At 42.9% G+C, this 19815-nt stretch overlaps 1 protein-coding gene across 10 annotated transcripts in view; it reads left to right on the top strand.

The window, feature by feature from the left end:
- Positions 1–19815, top strand: part of arhgap23a (Rho GTPase activating protein 23a) — a 71297-nt gene that overhangs the window by 30877 nt on the left and 20605 nt on the right. For 5 of the 10 annotated variants that reach the window (XM_044182600.1, XM_044182606.1, XM_044182607.1 and 2 more), the window contains 6 exons: positions 12146–12349; positions 15515–15539; positions 15968–16060; positions 17216–17294; positions 18294–18348; positions 19013–19156. In XM_044182600.1, the coding sequence (XP_044038535.1) occupies positions 12146–12349; positions 15515–15539; positions 15968–16060; positions 17216–17294; positions 18294–18348; positions 19013–19156 (600 nt within the window). The other 5 variants (XM_044182604.1, XM_044182599.1, XM_044182609.1 and 2 more) reach the window with 5 other exon arrangements.

Raw genomic sequence — 19815 nt, 5'->3', positions numbered from 1 at the left:
GAAACCACTGCATATTTTTGTGGTTCAGTTTGCATCACTTTTTTTCATTTATAGCAACATTGTGATGACACAGATAATTCATGTGGGTCCCGCTTCAACACATGAAACCTCCCATGCCATATGTTGAATCAGGAGTGTGTTAGTAAAGTGTTCCTCTCACCAGCAGGGGACAGGATTCACACTCTGGCCTGAGGGCGCTTCTCTTAACTCCTCTGGCTTTTAAAGCTTCAGATTTGGGTGTTAATGGAGTCCTTCATCTCTTTCTTGGCTTTGTTGCGTCCATTTTTAGGAGTTTCATGGTGAGCATCAACCTCAGCCTGTCCTTTGCTGACCCTTTCCATACTTTTCCTGAATTGCCACAGCCTGTATTTAGAGAAAACACCCCATCGTTGTGTCTGCAGCCTGGTTTGTTTGTGACACGCCAACTAAATGCTCACTCAGCAGTTTGAAACTCCTCAATCTTCTCTTTCCTGTCAAGCCTCACCTTATTCCTCCTTCTCACAGCTCTGTGTTTTAATGTGTAGACGCAGCAGAGAGGAGAAAAACTGTGTTTTGTCTTGCGAGGCAGCTGCAGTGGAAAAGGGGGGGGGGGGCTCTGTGTGTAAATCTCTTGGCCCATGGTCATGTTATGAGTGTTAAGGGGATTAAAACATATCACCAAACTAATCTGTCTGTTACACCGACAACCGTGCTCCGCTCTATCCTGCATTACCTCTCTCCCTCCCTCCTTCCTCACCCCTTTCACTTTTCCACTGATGTGTTTGTTATCAGCGAGCAGAGGGGGCCGGGGCAGGAGGCAACGAGGCATCGCTCCTCAGAGATTAGCAGCACGTGTCGGCCTTTGATTTTCTGACTTGAAGAGCTTTGTGCTTTCAGGTTATGATAAAAAAAATTGCTAATATGAAGTCTGTGTCGTCTCCGGGAGGCAGTGTGTTTACTCAGCAATCAAATAGTTACAAGTCAGATAGGGGAGGTATACTCAGGTGATGTACATTGAGCCCACATGCAGATGATGGGTGTGCGACTGTCTGCCTGCTCGGGCATGCTTCAACCAAACAGAAGACAGTGCGGGTCACTGGTGGGAGGGGTGCTATTGTCACAACTTCATGTGTGACTGTGTGTCCTCCATGTAAACTGTAACTCAACGCCTTTTTTGTTCATTTCTCTTTTGTCAACCACTCGTTGTTTTTTTTCTCCTCTTCACACTCGTATTTCTCTTTTTGTAAATGCCTCCATGGTTCATGAAAAGAAGAAAGAGAGGGAGCTGGACAGACAGAGACCTTTTGTTTCCAAATTAGGCACTGCTCCCTCGTTGCCAAAACTAACTGTTATTGTGAACAATGTGATATGAAATCCCCACTCAGTGCTGCCACTGTGAAATGGAGCGCTTGTGTATTTTCACATATTAAACCCTTGTCTGGCTTTCCACCAGAGATACAGTATGATCCAACTGCTGCTCTATGTGTTGGCAGCCGGGTGTGGTCTTTTTTCTCACATCTCTCCCTCCTGGAGAAGAATCAGACCTCCTCTTTCACCCGCCGGTGATCCACTCTTCTCTCTGCAGAGCGGTTCTGCCTGGTGGTGCGTCAAACCCAGAGCTCTTTTCTGAACCACAGGGAGAGAAGAGAAACCCCCCACAGCCACAGCCTTCTGACTTTATGAGGAGCCCTAATTACATAGCCTAGTGTATTTATACTCAGCTGTGACTCAGTGGGACATATGGCGTGTGTTTGTGTGTATGTGCGTGCACGGGAGAAGCAGCCTTTGTGTTCACACGTAAACGGTGTGTGTGTGTATTAGTGAAAGTGTGTGCTGACTGTAAACTATTTAAACCAGGGATGAAGTGGAGTGTAGATCCACCTAAACTTAGTCAGTTATTTTTGCAGAAAAGATCCTTTAAAGCTAAGCAGTGTAACTCTGAAAAAGAGAAAGAACACAATGTTCCAAAGATTAATTCATAAGCAGTAAAACGCACGCTCAACATTTTGCCACTACAGCCTTACTTGGTCTCGTATGACCAGTAACTTTTAATGGCTAGCTGATTTTATGTCAAACAAACATTTCAATGGTTTTATCAGAAAAATAAAACAAGAAGTAAATGCACCGTACCTCACCAGCATGTTTAGTTTTTTTCCTGTGTGTGTGTTTTGCTCAGTAACATCAGCTAACAAGAATGACTTTAAAGGGGGTTACTACGGGTACGCCTAGTAATGTCATTATTTTGAGTTGGTTTGTGTTGGGCATGAAGTTTTAATGTCATGGGTGTTTACCAGGCAGGGAGGTTCTAAATGAAATACACTACCGAGTTGCATTATGGGAAGTGTAGGATCCAGGGTTTGGAGGACTTAAGGCACCAGTATACTCTGTGTCGGACAATATCTGTAACTTTCCATGTGACATTCGCACCCACTTTACACCGTGATTGGCCAGCTGTGCGGAGGTGGGAACAGGGTTTGAACTGGTCTCTCAAGCTCTCTCTTTTTAAAAATTTTCACTTTTTATGTGTATAACCGAGTGCAACAGTATGAATGCCTTCCAGGAGAGACTGTCTGAAAGTATGCACTGTTATTCCTGTATTTAAACAACTATCTAGTCTCTCCCGTCTCTATGACGACTGGCTTTTCACCCCACCTTCAAGTGTGGCAGTTCATATAAACACAAGTTGTAAGAACTAATTATTTTTTAGCAGAAGGCGCCCCTTAAAGTCAGGATATCTTGTACTCTGCTCCATCAAATTTTCTTTTTTATGTCTCTTGTGAGTCCCCCATATTAATAAAAGTGCAATACTAAAATGCTGGAGTAGCCCTTTAAAGCAACTGTCATCACAGCTATAGGAAAACTGCCTTTATTGTTTGTATTTTCATTGTGATTTATATTTTCTTTTCTATTTATATTGTTTGTGTTTTCTATAACTGTACTCTTGGCAGTGCACAAAACACTACTTCCTATAAAAGCTCATCCACAAACAAGCATTGCAAATTAGCTCTGTTTTGTGATGTGGCATTGGACTAAAACAACGCAGCTCATGAGACAGGATCCTAAAATGATCTTATAATTGATCGCTCTTTATAATAATGGATATTTGCATTGTGATATTCTTGAGCCCTCAGATTAGCTCCTCAATCTGTACAAACTATTCAAGCCTGCAGTGTGTGTTCTCATAGACAAAGTGCAGCATATCCAGAGGGTACAGTCTCTGTGCGTAAGACGGCCCTCTCCGGTCGAGTTGATACTTGCCCTGCTGTGCGGCAGGTGAAACCTGTCTAACCTCGTTGGTAACGGATGTGCGGTTTGTGATGAGCGTTGGAGGGGAAAGTTAGTTGTCTACAAGAACATGGTCACCTGTTTGCCGCTTTCGCATGAATTTTGGACACCTGGCTGTTTGGTGAGAACTCTGCTGCGTGGGCGACCTGACGGGGGGGAGGGGGCAGTCACCTTTCTGACTGAGTTAGTGGTGTGGTGTTTAGGTGTCACTGTGCTGTATGGGTGGATCCTGTGAATAGGAGTGTGTGTGTGTGTGTGTGTGTGTCTCAGGGAGTATAGGTTTGATTAAAGAGGTCATGTTGACATCCAGTAGCAGCTGTTTTATTTTGAGAGTGCTCTCCTCTTTATCCAAAAGCTTTTTCCATTTTCTACTTTCATTATCATCTTCCCTCTATATTTTCTGCTCTTAAGCAAAAAAGAGAGGGAGTGAAACAGTGAACACAGCAGCAAGGCAAATGTTTTCTTTTCTCTTTGTGCTGGAAATTGGCCTCTTTCTCTCTCTCGCTCTCTCTTTTTTTTGTTTGTTTCCCCTGTTGGGTGGAGGGGAGGCGGCGGAGGCAGGGCCAGCTTTTGTGGAGTTTAGCGCCGGGATCACAGCTTTGTCACTGTGTTTGTGCCGCTCACACACACATGCAGCACACGTGTGGCCACCGGGCTTCCTCTGTATGCAGCACAAGAGAGATCTACAGTGGATTTAACCTATCAGCAGCAGCCTACAGGAGATATCTCCATCAAGACCGTTAACAGCTGGAGCCGGACCCCCCATTCGCCTCCAACGTCTGGCCTCAGTGAGGTCCAATGTTTTTGGATTAAACTGCAGAGTTCCAGTTTACTGTACCGCACAGTTGTTTGTTTGCTGATGACTGTCGGACCAGTTCATGTGGAGGGAGGGAGTTTTGAAGGGGATTGAGTAACGAAACAAGGAAGAAAGAAAACAAAAGAGAAAAGTAGGGACAGAGTGAGGAATGAAATAGCTGATGCTCGCCGAGATAAAGAGAGTCAGAGTTTGGGATAGAGATGAGAGCGAGATGAAGGGATTTGTTTGGCACTAGAGATATAGAGGGAAGAAAAGAGAGAGGAGAGAGAGAAAGAGAGAGAGGACAGTGGGAGGGAGGAGAGACAGAGAATCCAGCCCTCTGGGACAGCAGTGTGTGTTTTGGGGGTGGACAGAGAGGCTTTGTATGCAGAACATCACCGGACACCAACAGGAAGGACGCTGTCAGTTGTTCTCTGTGTGTGTCTGTAGTGAAACCAGACCTACCTCTGATCGCCGCGCCACACACACTCCTCCATCTGCTGCCCAGGAGCCTGCCTTCTGCTTCCTCTGGACTGAACCCCTCTGAGAGTGTTTGAATGTGTGTGAGAGTCTTGGAGAGCTGATTCCCGGAGGTCAGGAGCGGATAGGCTGTGATGTGGAACTTGTGGGATTAAACTTTCTGAAGGCTCGGCACTGACAGCGATGGACTGGAGCCAAGAAGTTCAGAGTCTTGAATGACTGGAGGATCTCAGAAAAGGATTTGCGAGCTCCACTAAAACCACCCGTCTTCTCTTGGCTTGATTGTATCTTCTGTATATCTGCATCTGGACCTTGTCCACGACCTTGTGTAGAGTGTGTGAGCAGCCTATGTGGGCGGTGAGGGATGCGGATCTGAGGAAACTCCACGCCCTGATGCCCGCTGCTATGCTCCCGTGCCCTACGCCGGCCGGGTCTGACTGGAGTTTCCAGAACCCAGTGGGGGTGGACTGCAGCTCCCCCGAACCTCGCTGCATCTGGCTAGCGGTGCTCCGCGGTGCAACGGGTTCAGTGTCGCCGCCCGCCATGCCCATTGGGCCCAGTCACAGCTCTCACCAGCCCAGGGTAAGGAGAGGTCACCCATCTTCCCCTAGTGGCTGGATGTGGAGTCGTTGATTTAAGCATCAGTCACTGGCTACAGTTGATTCATTCATTGATTCCAAATGTTTTAGTTGGAGCCTATAAAAGTGTGCAATGACAGTAGTAGGTAGTGATGGGTTATTTTTCAGATGAATTGAATAGCATGTCAGTGTCAGAAAATAAGGACAAATTACCAGTGCAAGTTCCAGGTGTCATCTTCTAATTATTTATTTTACCAGTTAAAAATCTGCTTAAAAGGATTTCATGTTATTTAAGATAGAAAAAAGCTGCAAATTGTCACATTGGAGAAATGTTTTGGATTTTTATGTGATACATTAGTTAATACAATCAGTTGATTGTTAAAATTGTTGCTGATTTAAGTTTCTGTCGATCAACTAATCAATTAATCATCTGAGACCATGTAAGCAGCTCCTGCTGCATTTTACACACTAAGATGATGATGTAACTGTATTGTTTGCTGCCTGCTGTGATTTCTGTGGTTTTCCAGAAATAAGATTACACACAGTGCTATCAGCAGAATCCTCTCCAGAAACCGCGGTGTGGGAGTTTTTCAGTCACGCATGTCAACAAAGTATCCGTGTAACTGTAACCATTGTTTGAAGTCTGTAACCACTCAGAGTCTTAAACCTTCAGTGTCTCTCCAGGCAGGTAGTTCTGTTGCTCATTGTTTTTCAGACTTTCCGGGTAACGAAGTGACATTGCTTTGTGTCGATGGATCAAGAAGCACAGTCTTTAATTCTTCTTTTAGTCTTCTGATTATTTGGTGTTTGTCAGGCTTTCTTTGTGATAGGAGAGATTTCTCAGTCCGATTCGCATCTCTGGATTTCATTCAGTGACGTAATGGTAAACAAAGGTTGCATTTCTGATAAAAAATGACGTTATGAAGTTATCAGTGATCATCACAAGGCAAACAGCCACCAGTACAAAAAGAAATCAGCTATATATTTAAAAGAAAATGTAAAATTCATTGAACATTGAATTATTCATTTTTTATTTCATATGAAGACAATTTCCTCACATAGCTTACATTATTTTTAACACACTTAGAATGATATATACTATGAATTGTGCACTGAAGATATACAATACCCAAAAAGATGGTTAAAATGAAAATGAGGTTGATTTTTTATTTCTCTTTGCCACTTTGTTCGTATTTTTCTGACGTGTGTTTTCGGCTGTGCGATTCTGTTCGTGTGGCATATTGACCCTTTCCTTCCTTGGAGGGCTTTCTAATTAGTGGCTAAAGACAGATGAAGGAGGCTGCTAAGTGCCACTTTTAGCAAGGTGTTGTGGAAGCTGTGCGATTGAGCATCCCCACCCCCCACAATGCCCTCAGAATTCAGGGCATCACTTCCCCAGATGATCTAATTTTAGTGTGGGCATTTATGTGGAATATTACTTCCCCCACCGACTCGTTGACACAGTTAAGAAATGTCACAATCAGGAATGTGTGTGTGGGGGGTGGGGGGGCTGTACGGACACAGCTGGCACAAACACACACTGTACACTGTTGGTGTCTGTCACATTGGAAGTGAGGAGGAAACGCAGTTCCATTTAGCTGTCACCATCTAATTCTGATGAAGTTGCTCCGTGTCATTGATACTTATCCACGTGCTATCATGTTTCTTTATTTCTACGTCAGATCATGATTTTTGTTTGTTGTGTTTTAGATGAGCTTCCAGTCTTGTACCATGAGCAGTTTTTCCCCCCACTGTTTATTTACCTACAGCAGCCCTCACAACCACACAAATACGGTCACAGTTTGTAAAATCCATCATCATGTCAAATTGATAAGAATTTGCATAATACAGAAAAACGTACCCGCACAAAGAGGATCCTCAGATGCCAAAAACAATGAACTGATTTCATGTGAGGATACAAAAATGTAAAAAACACACAAAAGCAAACATTGTCAGGATAGATTCTTTTCTGTGTTGTGGACAAACCTGATACCCCACACTGATAAGCATAGAATCAAAAGTTCCATATTGTTAATTGTATGTAAATCATAATTAAATTAACTCTTTTTGTGGTATCGTCCCCTCTTTCAGACAGTAGAAGCAGGAAGGATGAAAAGTCCCAGGCCAAATTTAAACCCACGTCATACACTAACTACATGCGCCTCTGCCCACTGAGCTACCAGCTCATCCTGAAAACGTTATTCTAAAACTGCAGTCTAAAACAACCCCTCCTCCTCCTGGGCCCAGGATTTAAATCCAAAGTAGCCAAAATGACCATAACATCTATAAAACATTCCACCGGCATGACCTGCACTGAGCCAGGTGTCAGTTAGACAAAAGAAAAGTGTGTAAATATGTTTTGCTGTTCAAGTAGAAAACCCTGTTTAACAGACATTGCACCTGTTGGACTAGTTGAACTGACAATGGGGTTGAACTTGTTTTTGAGCACACATACTATATTCATATTGACACACAAGTGCATGCAAACTCACACACACACACAGGCACACATGCATGGCTCACCTTGTGTAAATTACAGCGGGATGTACATTATTTGAGCTTGTGCTGCTCTTTATTTTGAATCCTGGGTTGTCAGGCAGGTTGTGTTGTGTTGTGCTTTGAGTGGTAAGAGCCCAGAGGGATATTCATACACTCGTCATGTATCTCCCTCACGAGACATAGGATGCATTTAGACCTGCAGAGGTGGTGGAATGCACCCGCCGTGTGGCCGGTGAGTCCAGGAATCATCAGGACAGTAGGACTTTTCACCGTCCCTCTCCTGTTCCCTCTTGGCAACCCGGCTCAGGGCTGTGGGTGCAGACAGCCGTGGCTATCAGGATTAAAGGCTCGTCAGCATTTGTAACGTCCGTAAAGCTCCACTTTTCAAACAGGTTGCAGCTCTCAGCTGTTTAAAAGAGCATTATTGTTCTGCCCTGCTGGGGTTTTAGCAGGAGCCCGGCTCCCCGACAGCCACTGCATTCCTCCGTGCTGCTTTACCTCTGGATGGAGTGAGGAGCAGGGTGTGTGTGCTAACCAACACGTAGGCTGTTACTGACGATTATGACTGCAGCATGACAATAACATCATGTCCCAGAAAAGCCTCTTACAAACAAAATGCATTTTTACCACATTTTTTGAAACATTATCATTGATACTGTTTGTTGAGCTGATGGAGCTCTAAATCTGTAGATGTTATAGATTTACATTTCTAACAAAACAGAAGTGTTGTAATCAGTCAGCAGGACATCCTCTGCTCTCCTCAGACCACTTACATTTTGTCTTTTCAGTCATGCATCTTAATGATATGCTCTCTAATTGAAATAAGGATTGGAAATATCCACAGGGGAAGAGCTTGCTGCTGCTGTGTGTGTTGTTTTAATGACATCATCTTCAGATGGTAATGGGATCCCTCAGGGCTCTGTATTATCTGAAGGGCATTCAGAGATTATTTGTTATCGTAAATGGTTTCAATAGGCGAGAACTTGTCCAGATTACACGCAAAAAGAGTGCTAAAAGGATAAATTCCCAGTAGGAGAGTAGGAAATGCCAAATGTCTTCTTTTCTCAGCATAACAAGAGCGAGGTTTCCCTTGTCTGTGCCCTAAGCCTGCATAGGAAGTCAAGTTTAGACTGAAAACCACAGAAAAAATGTTCCAAGTGCCTTGTTGGTTAAACTGAGTGTCCAACTGTCGGGAGAGGCCAGAGCATGTCAGCAAGTTCGGATCACATTTTTGCTTTTGGGTGAAAAGTAAACTGGTAGAAGACAAACTGGTCGCATCTAGGCGACAGGGGTACGAGAGAGGATTTATTTCTGGCTTCAGGGGGAAAAGGTCGACTGTAGACTCGGCAGAATAGCCGAGCAGAGACACACATCCCACACAGACCAGAGCAGCCGAGTGGGAAACAGTGCTGGCTCAGAGACCCAGTCAGACCCTGTGTGTTTTGGGTAATCACAGGGTTTGGTATTCCCAGCGCCGGGAGGGGCCATGCGGTCGAAACCGGCGTGCTGGAGCCTGTCCCTCGCTGGGGCCCGATACTCCTCCTCCTCTTCGTCCTCTTCATCCTCTTCATCCTTCTCCTCTCATTCACCCTCTGTGCTCCCTCACCTCCTCTGCCAGTTAACAGTGTGTTTCAACTTGTCCAAGCCAAACCGCTCCCTCTGAGGAATTCATTCTGCCTCTTCCTCCTTTCACCCTCTTGCTCTTTCATTTCCTCATTTTTTTTTAATATACTTGGCCTCAACGTTTTCTTTATTATTTTTATTTGACACCCCAAACACTCCTCCTTCCTCACGCACTTCTTCACGCTGCTCTCATTCCACATAATAGGCCTCAATGCTCACTTCTTTGAGAAAATAGCAGGGGCTACTTTACATTGTTTAGATTGCCAGACTAAAGATCAATGTATGTGACTGAATCTGCAAAATATGCCCTTCATATATACTTCAGTATAGGCTTTGTGATGCCTTGGATAACAGCTCCAAAACTGGCCAAAATTAACATTTGTGCATGTAGAAGAGAACATTCAAGTTTTCTCCAACATGTATCTGCAAACTCAAAAAATATTGCAAAAAGAAATCCAAACTTATGTTTGGTCTCTTTTTTTCCTTGGATGGAACGTAAAAGTAGAGGAGGAAGAAAATGTGCGGTAAAAGTCTGCGCAGCCGGATTTCCATTACATGAAAGTGTGTGGCGAGAAAGGAAGAAGAGGTGGAAGGGAGGAGGGGTGAGTGAACGAAAATGGAAGGAAGGAGAAAGAGGAGTGAACGAATGGAAGTGCCACCATGATGGAGAGTAAGATCTCTGAGCAGTTTTATTTATAGGAGCATCTGGTTATCCCGCCCCGCAGCACTACCACACTTCCTGCCTCCAGTCTGCCACTTCCTGTTGTTGTGTGGCCGAATACAGGCCTCCCAGGTCAAGTGTGTGTGTCTGTGTTTGTTATATATCAGTGTGTGTTTGTGTGTAGAAGGGGGACAGGAAGTGAAACATGGGGTGTGCATTTTGGGGGGTTGCTGCTTGTAGTCTAGACATGTTCACCTCTGGCCCTCTAACATTAAAACACACACAAACACACACATGAAAACTCACACTGAAAACAGTCAATAGAATTTAAAGAACAAAAATGACCACTGAGTTTGGTCTTTTGGTCATCTTACCAGTTAAATCATGACAGACATGCAGATGTCAGTCAAGGGTGGCAACTAATGCTTATTTTTATTATTAATTAATCTGCCAATTATTTTTGATCAGTCACTTAATCATTTGGTCTATAAGATGTCAGAAAATAATGAAAAATGCCCACCACAATTTCCCAGAGCCCAAGTTGACATATTTACTGTAAATAGGTTGTTTTTGTCCAGCCAACAGTCCAAAACCCAAAGATACTCAGTTTACTATAATAGAAGACAAAGAAAACCAGCAAATATTTACATTTGAGAAGCTGGAACCAGTGCATTTTTGGCATTTTTGCTTAAAAGATAACTTGAACAATTACTGAATTATCAAAATTGTTGCAGGTTGATATTCTGTTGACTAATTGTTTCAGTTGTACATTCAACAATGACAACATACTTAAGAAAAGGCTAAATGTTTTTCCAGAGTTTTCATATTTCAAGATGTTTCTGGAGCTTTCTCAGTATTTGTTTGAAATGTTTAATTTCCATTGTGCATTGCATTGTGGGACAGTAGTGACTATCAATAGCATATTTAAAGAGTAAGTGAATGTAATATACATACATATATACAATTTTGTCACTATTTCAGTGTGAATGCATTCAAACAATTCTCAAAACCCAATTATTAGTGAGTTGTATAGAATTTAGTCACAGCTTTTTACAAAATGCTGTCGCTCTAGTAAGCTTCAGTATGCTAAAGCGTTAGCACGGCGCAGTGATTGATTGACTGGGTTGGGACAACACATGGATGATTATAGTGTTGAGCTCTCTCCCAAATTTATGTTCTGCTCCTTAAAGTCAGAAAGAGCTCTGAGTTATGTTTTACTAAGAAGAGTTTGATAGTGAACATGCAGCACAAGATAACGTAACCACAGCAGACTTTACTTCTGAGCTGACATGAGGATTTCCCCCTGTCCTCCTCCTCCTCCTCCTCCGCGCTCCCGCCTGTTTGGTCAGGTGATTGTGATTGACTGACAGATGTGGGTCATTGGGGCAACATGAGGGTGATAGTTCTCACGTGTGTCTGTCAGCTGAGCTTTCTGGGCTTATTTACTCAGCGCCTGGAATGAGATATTTAGAGAGCGGGTGGAAATCTGCCTTTATTGTCCACTCGGACTTCAGATTCCCCCTGGACCTTCTCTCCTTGTGATAAGACCAAGGGCAGGGTGGTCAGAACTGGGTGAAGCCCCGCATTCCCTCCTTGGTCCTGTCTAGACGTGGTTCTTCCTGATAGTGGACCCCCTAGTTGTTTTTATGGACTATTGTTCTGTGGCTGAGTGGCATGTAGGACTGACTACATTCAGGACTTCATGAGGAAGCCTGCTAATGTAATACCCAGCCGTTTAGTGTTGATGTCACCAGTCTGCCCATCTGGAGTCTGAGTGTAGAGTCGCCTTGTGGGAATCATAAAGTGTGTTGCATCTGGAAAACTGGAATATTTCTTCAGTGTTGATTCTATTTATGGGAACATACAGTTGATTCTCATCGGGATTTGAGCAAAAACTGATAAAAGATTATTCATTTCTGCATAGTCTATAGCCAAGAACGCACATGTGCACACTCTGGACATGCATTTATACATTTTCTGAAACTGAATAACTACACATATCCCATAAATGTCACACACACGAATTGAAATATCTGTGAATGACAATGCTCTACATTTTATTTATTTATTCTCCATATTTTCTGGATTTGTTAACCTCAGCATTCTTCTGTTTACCTTATTTTATAACAACATATATTCCAAGCTGTTTGAACAACCCATCTAATCTATCTTTCATCTAATCTAATCAAAAAATATATATAAACTGCCCTCAATCTCACTGAATCTCTCTGTCTGTGTCTGCAGGCTAAGGGGTGGAGGGATGGTCTCTCCTCAGCCAGTGACAACCCTCGGCCGCCGATGGCGACCCGGCCGGGAAGGGAGGGGGTCGGCGTGGGCTGGAAGGGTCCCCGGACGCTGGTTCTCCGTAAGAACTCACAGGGTTTCGGTTTCACGCTACGCCACTTCATTGTTTACCCTCCAGAGTCCGCCCTGCACACCAACCTCAAGGTGAGACCTACAGGTCCTTGAAAAATTTGAGAATGTCTTGAATCGAGTTTCAGGATGTAGAAAGGTGTTAAATGATGTTGAATATAAACAGTTTTATGGACAGGTCTAGTGTTTTTCCTTCTTTTAATTTCGTGTTAAGTGTCATTAAGTCCTTTTTTCAACTTTCATGTTTATTTTTACAGCACACATGGTCTCCATTTCATCCTAGCTGGCATTTAAAAGGCGTTTTGAAAGCCTTACATTTAACTTGCTGAACCCAGGACAGAGCCAATTTGAGCTTGGAGATAAAGCTAATCATACTGGAGTCGAGGGTCAGCGAGGTTGAGCTGAGCAAAATGAACTCACAGACAAAAGGAGAAAACAAGCCTCGCTGATTGGAGACGACAGACTGAACAAACAAAGCCGTTAAAGGGTTTTTAAATGAGGGAGACAAAGTAAAGACACAGGCTCTTTTTTTGTGAGAACAGAATTCACATTTTGAAGCATATAAAGAGCACCTCCATACCCTGCCAGACGGACTGGTGGGAAAACTGTTACTTCTAATTGTTTTTCAGTATCACTTCACGGGCTGTGTTTTCAGTCCTTGGTGAATTGAAGATTGTTCTGGTGTTTTGGAATGAGCCTGTATGTGAGTGAGTGGTTATTTAGCTCTTTGAGGTGTGGGGGCAAACTGCTCCAGATGTGAAATTGAGGGATATGGAGGCTGGGCTGGAGTGAGCCAGCTGAAACAAGGCCTCTATTATTATTCTACTGCCCCACCATCCAGCAGCTGCAGATAGGAACACAGATTGAATGAGATCAGTTGTCTTAGCCTGGTACCACTCTCTGGCAGTCAGGCCGTACCAGGCGGTCCCCAGACAATAGGCCCACTGCTGGCCTTTGGCCCCGGTTCTGTCCTCGTCTCCTCTGCCTCGAGCGTCACATGGTGTTTTGGGACAATCGGATCCATAGAGCCGCCCGTTCTTATCTGAAGAGCCTTCGTGGAAGTCTCCCAAATTACCCTCAGAGTGTCTAATTATCAGAGGCCTACCGGGTGCATGACCCAATTGGGCACTCATTTCATGGTGTCTGCAGGTCCTGAAAGTCAAGAGTCTTCAGTAATATTATCTAAAACAAAGATCCAAACCTTTGCCTTGCTGCATGAACCTGCAACCTTATTGCCTTTGTGTCAGGTTGAATTTGAAACCGAGCCTTGCGGCTCTTTTTCTCAGTGGCTTCTCCTTGATCTCCTGTGGCATTGATTTGACCTCATTTGTGCATCGCTTTGACAAAAACTCCTGCCAAATGAATAAATGTACCTATATATAAAAAGATATTGCATATGTTTACAAATTCCCTTGTCTACTGAACTGGGAATGCATAGGGATCGAGAATCGTCCTTGCACGTCTTTGAATGTTTATATTTCAGTATAACTAAGCTGTGCACCTGCAAAATGGAAGATATCTCAATAAATAAACATTTTGCAGAAAGATATTTGTCTGATTGTGAAAACAAAACAAACAAAATCAACATTTACATTTTTTAAGTTATGACAGAACTGTCACTTTGACAATTCACTGTTAGCTTGTACACTAAATTATATGCCATATTTGGTTTTAGGGGACTTTAAAATGTTGCCGTTTCTTGCTGCTCAGCAAATGACATGAACCCAGATAATGAAATGTGTATAACTATTTTCATTCTTCTCTATCTTTCAATGAGCAAAATCTTAAAATTTCTTACAATGATGATTAAGATAAAATTTTATAGTCTTTGGGCAGGTGTTGTCCCACTGTGTACAGTATTTGACCCGGATATAGAGTCTTGTGCCCACCTCTCACTGTCTCCTCCTCAGTGTGGGTGTGTTCAGTGTGGGGCTGGTCAGTTGTCGAGTGTCCCCAGCTCGGAGCTCTATTCTGGGGTCGACAGCTCTCCTTTCTCTGCCTCTAAACCCCCCACCATTGTCTGCAGAGCCAGGAATGAGCCCACTCAGCGTAGCATAAAGCCAGGCAGCAGTCAGCCCACCGTACCCCTAACCCCAAACTGCCCACTCAGCTTAGTGTGTGTGTGTTTGTGTGTGTGTGTGGGGGGGGGACAACATGATCAGACAACCTGCAGTTATCAAATCTCACCACCACCATCCTTGCTGCTGACAGCTGTGTGTGTTGCTTCACATGACGTCACGAGTACCTGTAGACTGTCTAACCTGAAAGTCAGTGTCTGTGTTGGAGCTGCACTCCAACATTAAAAGCTCATAAAAACAAACAGGTCTGTCTCAGGAGGTTTGGCTCGAGATGCCAGGGAAGCCACCGGCATTTCAGGAAGCTAAACACTCACTGCAGGTTAAAATGACATAATGGATACTTCTAACTTCTCCTGTGGTCTGAAGGTTATGGAGGTGCAGATATCAAGCTAGTAATACTGGTAATATTCCTGCTTATGATAGACTTTTGTTTTTGCCTTAATTTTGCCAAATGCTGAATGGCCAAAAAGTTTCTCCCGCTAAATGAGAGTAAGACAGAGATTCTTATTATCAGGCCCAAAACTTTCTTTAGTGGTACAGCCAATTTTCTTGGGCCTCTGTCTTCACATCTCTATACACATGGCAGAAATCTGGTGTCTTTTTTTACTCTTCATTAAAATTTGAAAAACAAATAAGTTCTGTAGAAGCACACTTCACCTACTTCCAAGTTGCATGGAGAAGCGAAAAAGTATGAAGAGGTCAAAACTCCAGCAACACTTGTAGTATAAAGAACAACTTTTTTGTCAGACCAACACGTTTGTCTGTATACTACAAGTGTTGCATTAGTCATTAGTAGTAGTTTTTTTCCACATGATGTCAACAGAAAAGGTTTTATTTTTACTATCTTTGCTTCTCCGTCATCCATGCTTTTATTACTTCAAGTCTTCACTGCTGTAAATTTCTTTAAGTGTGTGTGGAACAGTTTACCTCTCACTGTCAGTCCTCCGCCATCTGTCGACTAAAGACCTACCTCTTTACGTTGTGTTTCAGTTCCCTTTGTCATTAATTTAACAATGAAATTCTTTTAATTTTTTCTCTTGCATTTATTTACCTATTTATTTTTTACAATTCACTGTAAAACACTACACCGGTTGTTTTCTATAAATAAATATGACTTGACTTGAATTTGAGCAGTAACTCTGTCTGTTTCTGTCCTTTGCAGGATGAGGAGAACGGTAACGGAAAGGGTAAGTGTTCTCCATCTCTCTCCATCTTTCTCTTTCTCATCAGGCAACAAATTAAAAGACACTGATGATGTAATAAGCTGGGACCTCCTGTATTCCCTCCTGTCACCTCTGCTCTGCAGCCTTTCTGCGCCCCCTACAGGACAATGCGCAGCACTGCATCTAGTAGTCAAGTAGTCAACTGACATATCATATGAGAACAATAATAGACAATTAATGTTAAGTAATTAATAGATTCCCAAGTCTAGGAAAGTCATAATCACAAGTATTCAAAAGCGTTAATCAAATCAAATCTTATCTTTAAACACCCGGAGCAACCTAAAGTTTTTTTCTAGTTTACAGGAATTTGTTGGTTTTTTTTGCATTTTTACTTTTCAGCAGGTGCAATCTCTGATCTTTGCATTTCTTCTCCTTTGTCTTTTGTCATCCAGGGTATCAGAAAGGTCGACTGGAGCCGATGGACACCATATTTGTGAAAAGTGTGAGAGAAAATGGTCCGGCCCACCAGGCTGGCTTGTGCACAGGTAAAGGGAACATATGGTGCAGGAGCATGAACATCCTGATTTGCATTGGAAATCTGCTGGGGAGAGATCCGCTCATGTGATGCTGCAGACATCAGCAGATGCGCAGTGATATGAAAGATTCAGAGAGGGGGGATAGCCAAGAATAACATCTTTTTCTCATTAGCACAAATACTAGATTATATAAAGAATGTATCTTTCCCTCACTAGAGACAATTGTTTGAAAACTTCTTTGGGTGATATAATATAGATACCAGTATGACAACTCATATTCGCGAGTGCATTTGAATGTGACAGACCTATTGAAGTGTTCCTGTTGTGTCTTGCTGCCTTAGCACGGCAGCAGTCCACTCCCAGCAGCTCAGACAGACCAAACCAGTACTCCAGCGTGCATGCTTTAACACAAGCTGTCACATCTAGAAAGTCACATGCCAGTATGAACATATGCAGACATATATGTTCTGAGACCTTTGTATACGTTTCAGCTTGCATGAAGTCACCATGAATGCATACAAACTTTGAACACATGGTTATCTAACATCTTTCCTGGGGCCTCGGTTCACAAAACACCAAGCTGTGCAGACATGCTTGCATTTATATTGTTAGGCAGCACAACTTTGCAGGCTTACTTACACTGACTGTTAATCTGGATACAAATTACGGATGACTTGAAAGATATTTTAATGTAATCGATGTGTTAATTTTTTAGAAGATCACCAAAAGATACTGCCTTCAAGACATGTTGGAGACAATGAGCCTAGCCTTATATTATAATGATAAAAACTGTAAGATTACATTTGAATTGGCTTAGGCTGATGTACTTTGTAAGGACACCTCACTGTCCTCCTGTGTCTAATACAAATAAGATTAATGTTTTGCCTGCATGTTTTTGGTTTTGTTGAAATTAGACACATCTTGGCCATTAGGACGTAAATAAAGAGAATATTGAAAAAGGATTTTGTAGGAAATTGAAATCCAACTTTTTTCCACCCCTGAATTTCGTGTTTTGAAAGCTGCCTTGGTCTCTCAAGGAAATGTGTCCCTGCTCAGTGTCTCCCTTGCCAGGCCTACCTTTGCAGGAGGTCTGCACCTTCTTGAGAGGTCAGAGGTCAACATACAGACCTGTATATAATATGATAATGTGTCTGTGTTTTGCAGGGGATCGGCTGGTGAAAGTGAACGGAGAGAGTGTTCTAGGAAAGACGTACTCGCAGGTGATAGCCCTCATTCAGAACAGGTAAGACCTCCTGCCTGTCAGCGCTTTGAGCCTTTGGTGTGTTGATTTAGTGAACCATCTGTTTGCCTTTTCTTTGCAAGCTTACCATAGAGATGACATACACCTAGTCACTAGTATTAGTTTTCTCTGCTTTAAAAAAGAGTAGCCTGAAGCAGTGAACTCTACATGGTCCCAAAGACAAGATACTGTGGTTCTCCAGAGGGGAAATTAGGGGCTTGAAAAAGTGACACATACACTGGACTCATGTTTTAACACCAGTAAGGTTTTATCTGGTGGCTGGTTTTGAATCTTACAACAGAAACTATTTTATGACCTTTTCTAGGCTGTCTTTCTATCCAAATTCTCGGGTTAGATTCTGAAATCTAATTTTGTAATTCATATTAACTGTCTTCAGTCGCTGACCTTCTGTTGGTGCCCAAAATCCACAGGGGGGGTCAGAGGTAAGGGTCAGCTACAGCACAGCTGACTGGTGTGTGATCCGACTTTTTCTCTCCCGCTCCCGAGCAACTGCGATACCTCAACTCAGGGAATCTGCCGATACCAGTGATCTATTTCTCCCAAATTTAAAATCTGTGTACCTCACAGCATGGAACTCATTAGTCTCTGCAGTAATAACATAATGACATTGACGATGAAAGTGTATTTGATGCGGATCGGTTGCATGTGGCTGATATCTGATCCACTTAATGAAGTCAATGAAGCCTGATACAGATCGGGCAGATCAAATATGTGCATCCCTAGCTGCTGCACACTTCAGCAGGACTGAAGGTGTTGATGTTTTAGTTTAGTTAAACCTTTATATAAATTAGTCAGATGATTCATTATTGAGATTATTACAGAATTTGTTGATAAATATTTTTTCTCACACTCGCACCAGGTCAGGATATTGGATGTGAACTTGTTATCTTTTAGTGGAAAGCAGCATTTTTCTCCTCGCCCAATCTGTTTTTCATCTCCATCTCTTCCTCCCCTCTTCTTCCTCTTGTTTATGTCTTGCAGTGAGAGTGTGTTGGAGCTCTCCATTATGCCAAAAGATGAAGACGTGCTTCAGTTGGTAAGTGTGAGTATGGGATTTTTCTCACACCTTAACCCATCAGAACAACAAACTAACTCACACATATCATGCGTTACACACTTAGATACATGGCTCAGCAAGCATACTGGAAATTGTTTTTAAATTTTAATCATTTTAGGACACTGCAGAACACTGAATATTCTGCAGCGCTTGTTTGCAGAGTTCAACCTGGATTCGCCCCGTCATTGTCGAAGAAGTGTGTCGAAATTTAGTTGGAATAGCTGCAGAGTAACTTAGAGGCTCTTTGCTCTGTGTTTAGATTACAACACGCATTCATTAAAAGCCACTGGTATCCTGAGTGTCAAAGCTTAGGTTTGAAAAAAACAAACAGCTCTGTGCTCGTTCACACACCCATGTACTGTACAACACATTTTTGTCGCTCCACAAGTTGCTCCATGCTCGCTCACATGATCAGACATGCATCATCCCTCGCCCCTCCCATTTACTTGGAGCAACATGTCAACATACAAATCACCAGATTTCAGTGATCTTTCTCACACATGCAGAAACATCAGTGTTCCTGCCAAAAGAGCCCAAAACTGGGTTCTCTATTTAAGTATGCTGCCATGTTTTAACATTATCAACGCACTCTGTCTTCACACTCCTCCCCTTGCTGCTACGCCTGTATCTGCTGCATTCCTAGCATGACATCACCAGTGCTGCGCCTCCTTCCACTCTCCCACAGGGTGGAGTAAGGCAGAGAATGAGAGGGAAGAGAGAGGGAGTTTGGAAGGATCCGAGAGAGGAGACAACAAGGAGACCAACAGATATAAAACTCACGAAAAAAGTAATAGAAAAAAACAAAAGATTGAATGTTTCTGGGAGAAGGGGTGTGTAAAATCTAAAGAACGGCAGGTTTTAGCAGCAGGAGTGTCGGTGAGGATAAGTCTTCTGCCTTGTCCTCTGTTCTTCCTCCTCTGTGTCTGTTTGTGGTGACTACAAGCTTATCATGCAGGCTGAGGAAAGGTTCTGGATTCTGTTGGACGGTCTAGGTAAACCTCAAAAACCTGTCTAACTCTCTGTGTGATTCAGCTTTACTTAATCATGAGAGTGGAAAAGGGATTATTAGCAAGTATGTTTTTGTTCTTCCAGTCAGGTCGAAGTTGTAACTGATGCTTTAAATGTGACAGTGTGACTAATTGATAAAGTAATCTGCTAATTACACACTCTTTATTTTCAATAGATACTATAAAAGCAGCGCAGTGTGTGTATGTAAATCCTGTATGTGTGTATAGACAACATTGGTGGGGATATATGTATTTGCAGCAGGCTGCTGTGCAGTGAGTGTTGTGGCTTTTTCTCAAGGCAGTTGATGCAGTTTGCTAGCTAGCATGTGTTTGTGTTGAGAGCTGAGGTCCTGGGGCCAAACTGTGGCAAGGGGTTTGAGCCTGTCCCACTTTTAGGCTTGCTGTGTAATGTACAGCGGCATGAAGTTGTCTTCTAGAG

The sequence above is a fragment of the Siniperca chuatsi genome, linkage group LG21, assembly GCF_020085105.1.
Source record: "Siniperca chuatsi isolate FFG_IHB_CAS linkage group LG21, ASM2008510v1, whole genome shotgun sequence".
NCBI lineage: Eukaryota > Metazoa > Chordata > Actinopteri > Centrarchiformes > Sinipercidae > Siniperca > Siniperca chuatsi.
The sequence above is the reverse complement of the archived record's forward strand: the minus strand, read 5'-3'. Positions and strand labels throughout refer to the sequence as shown.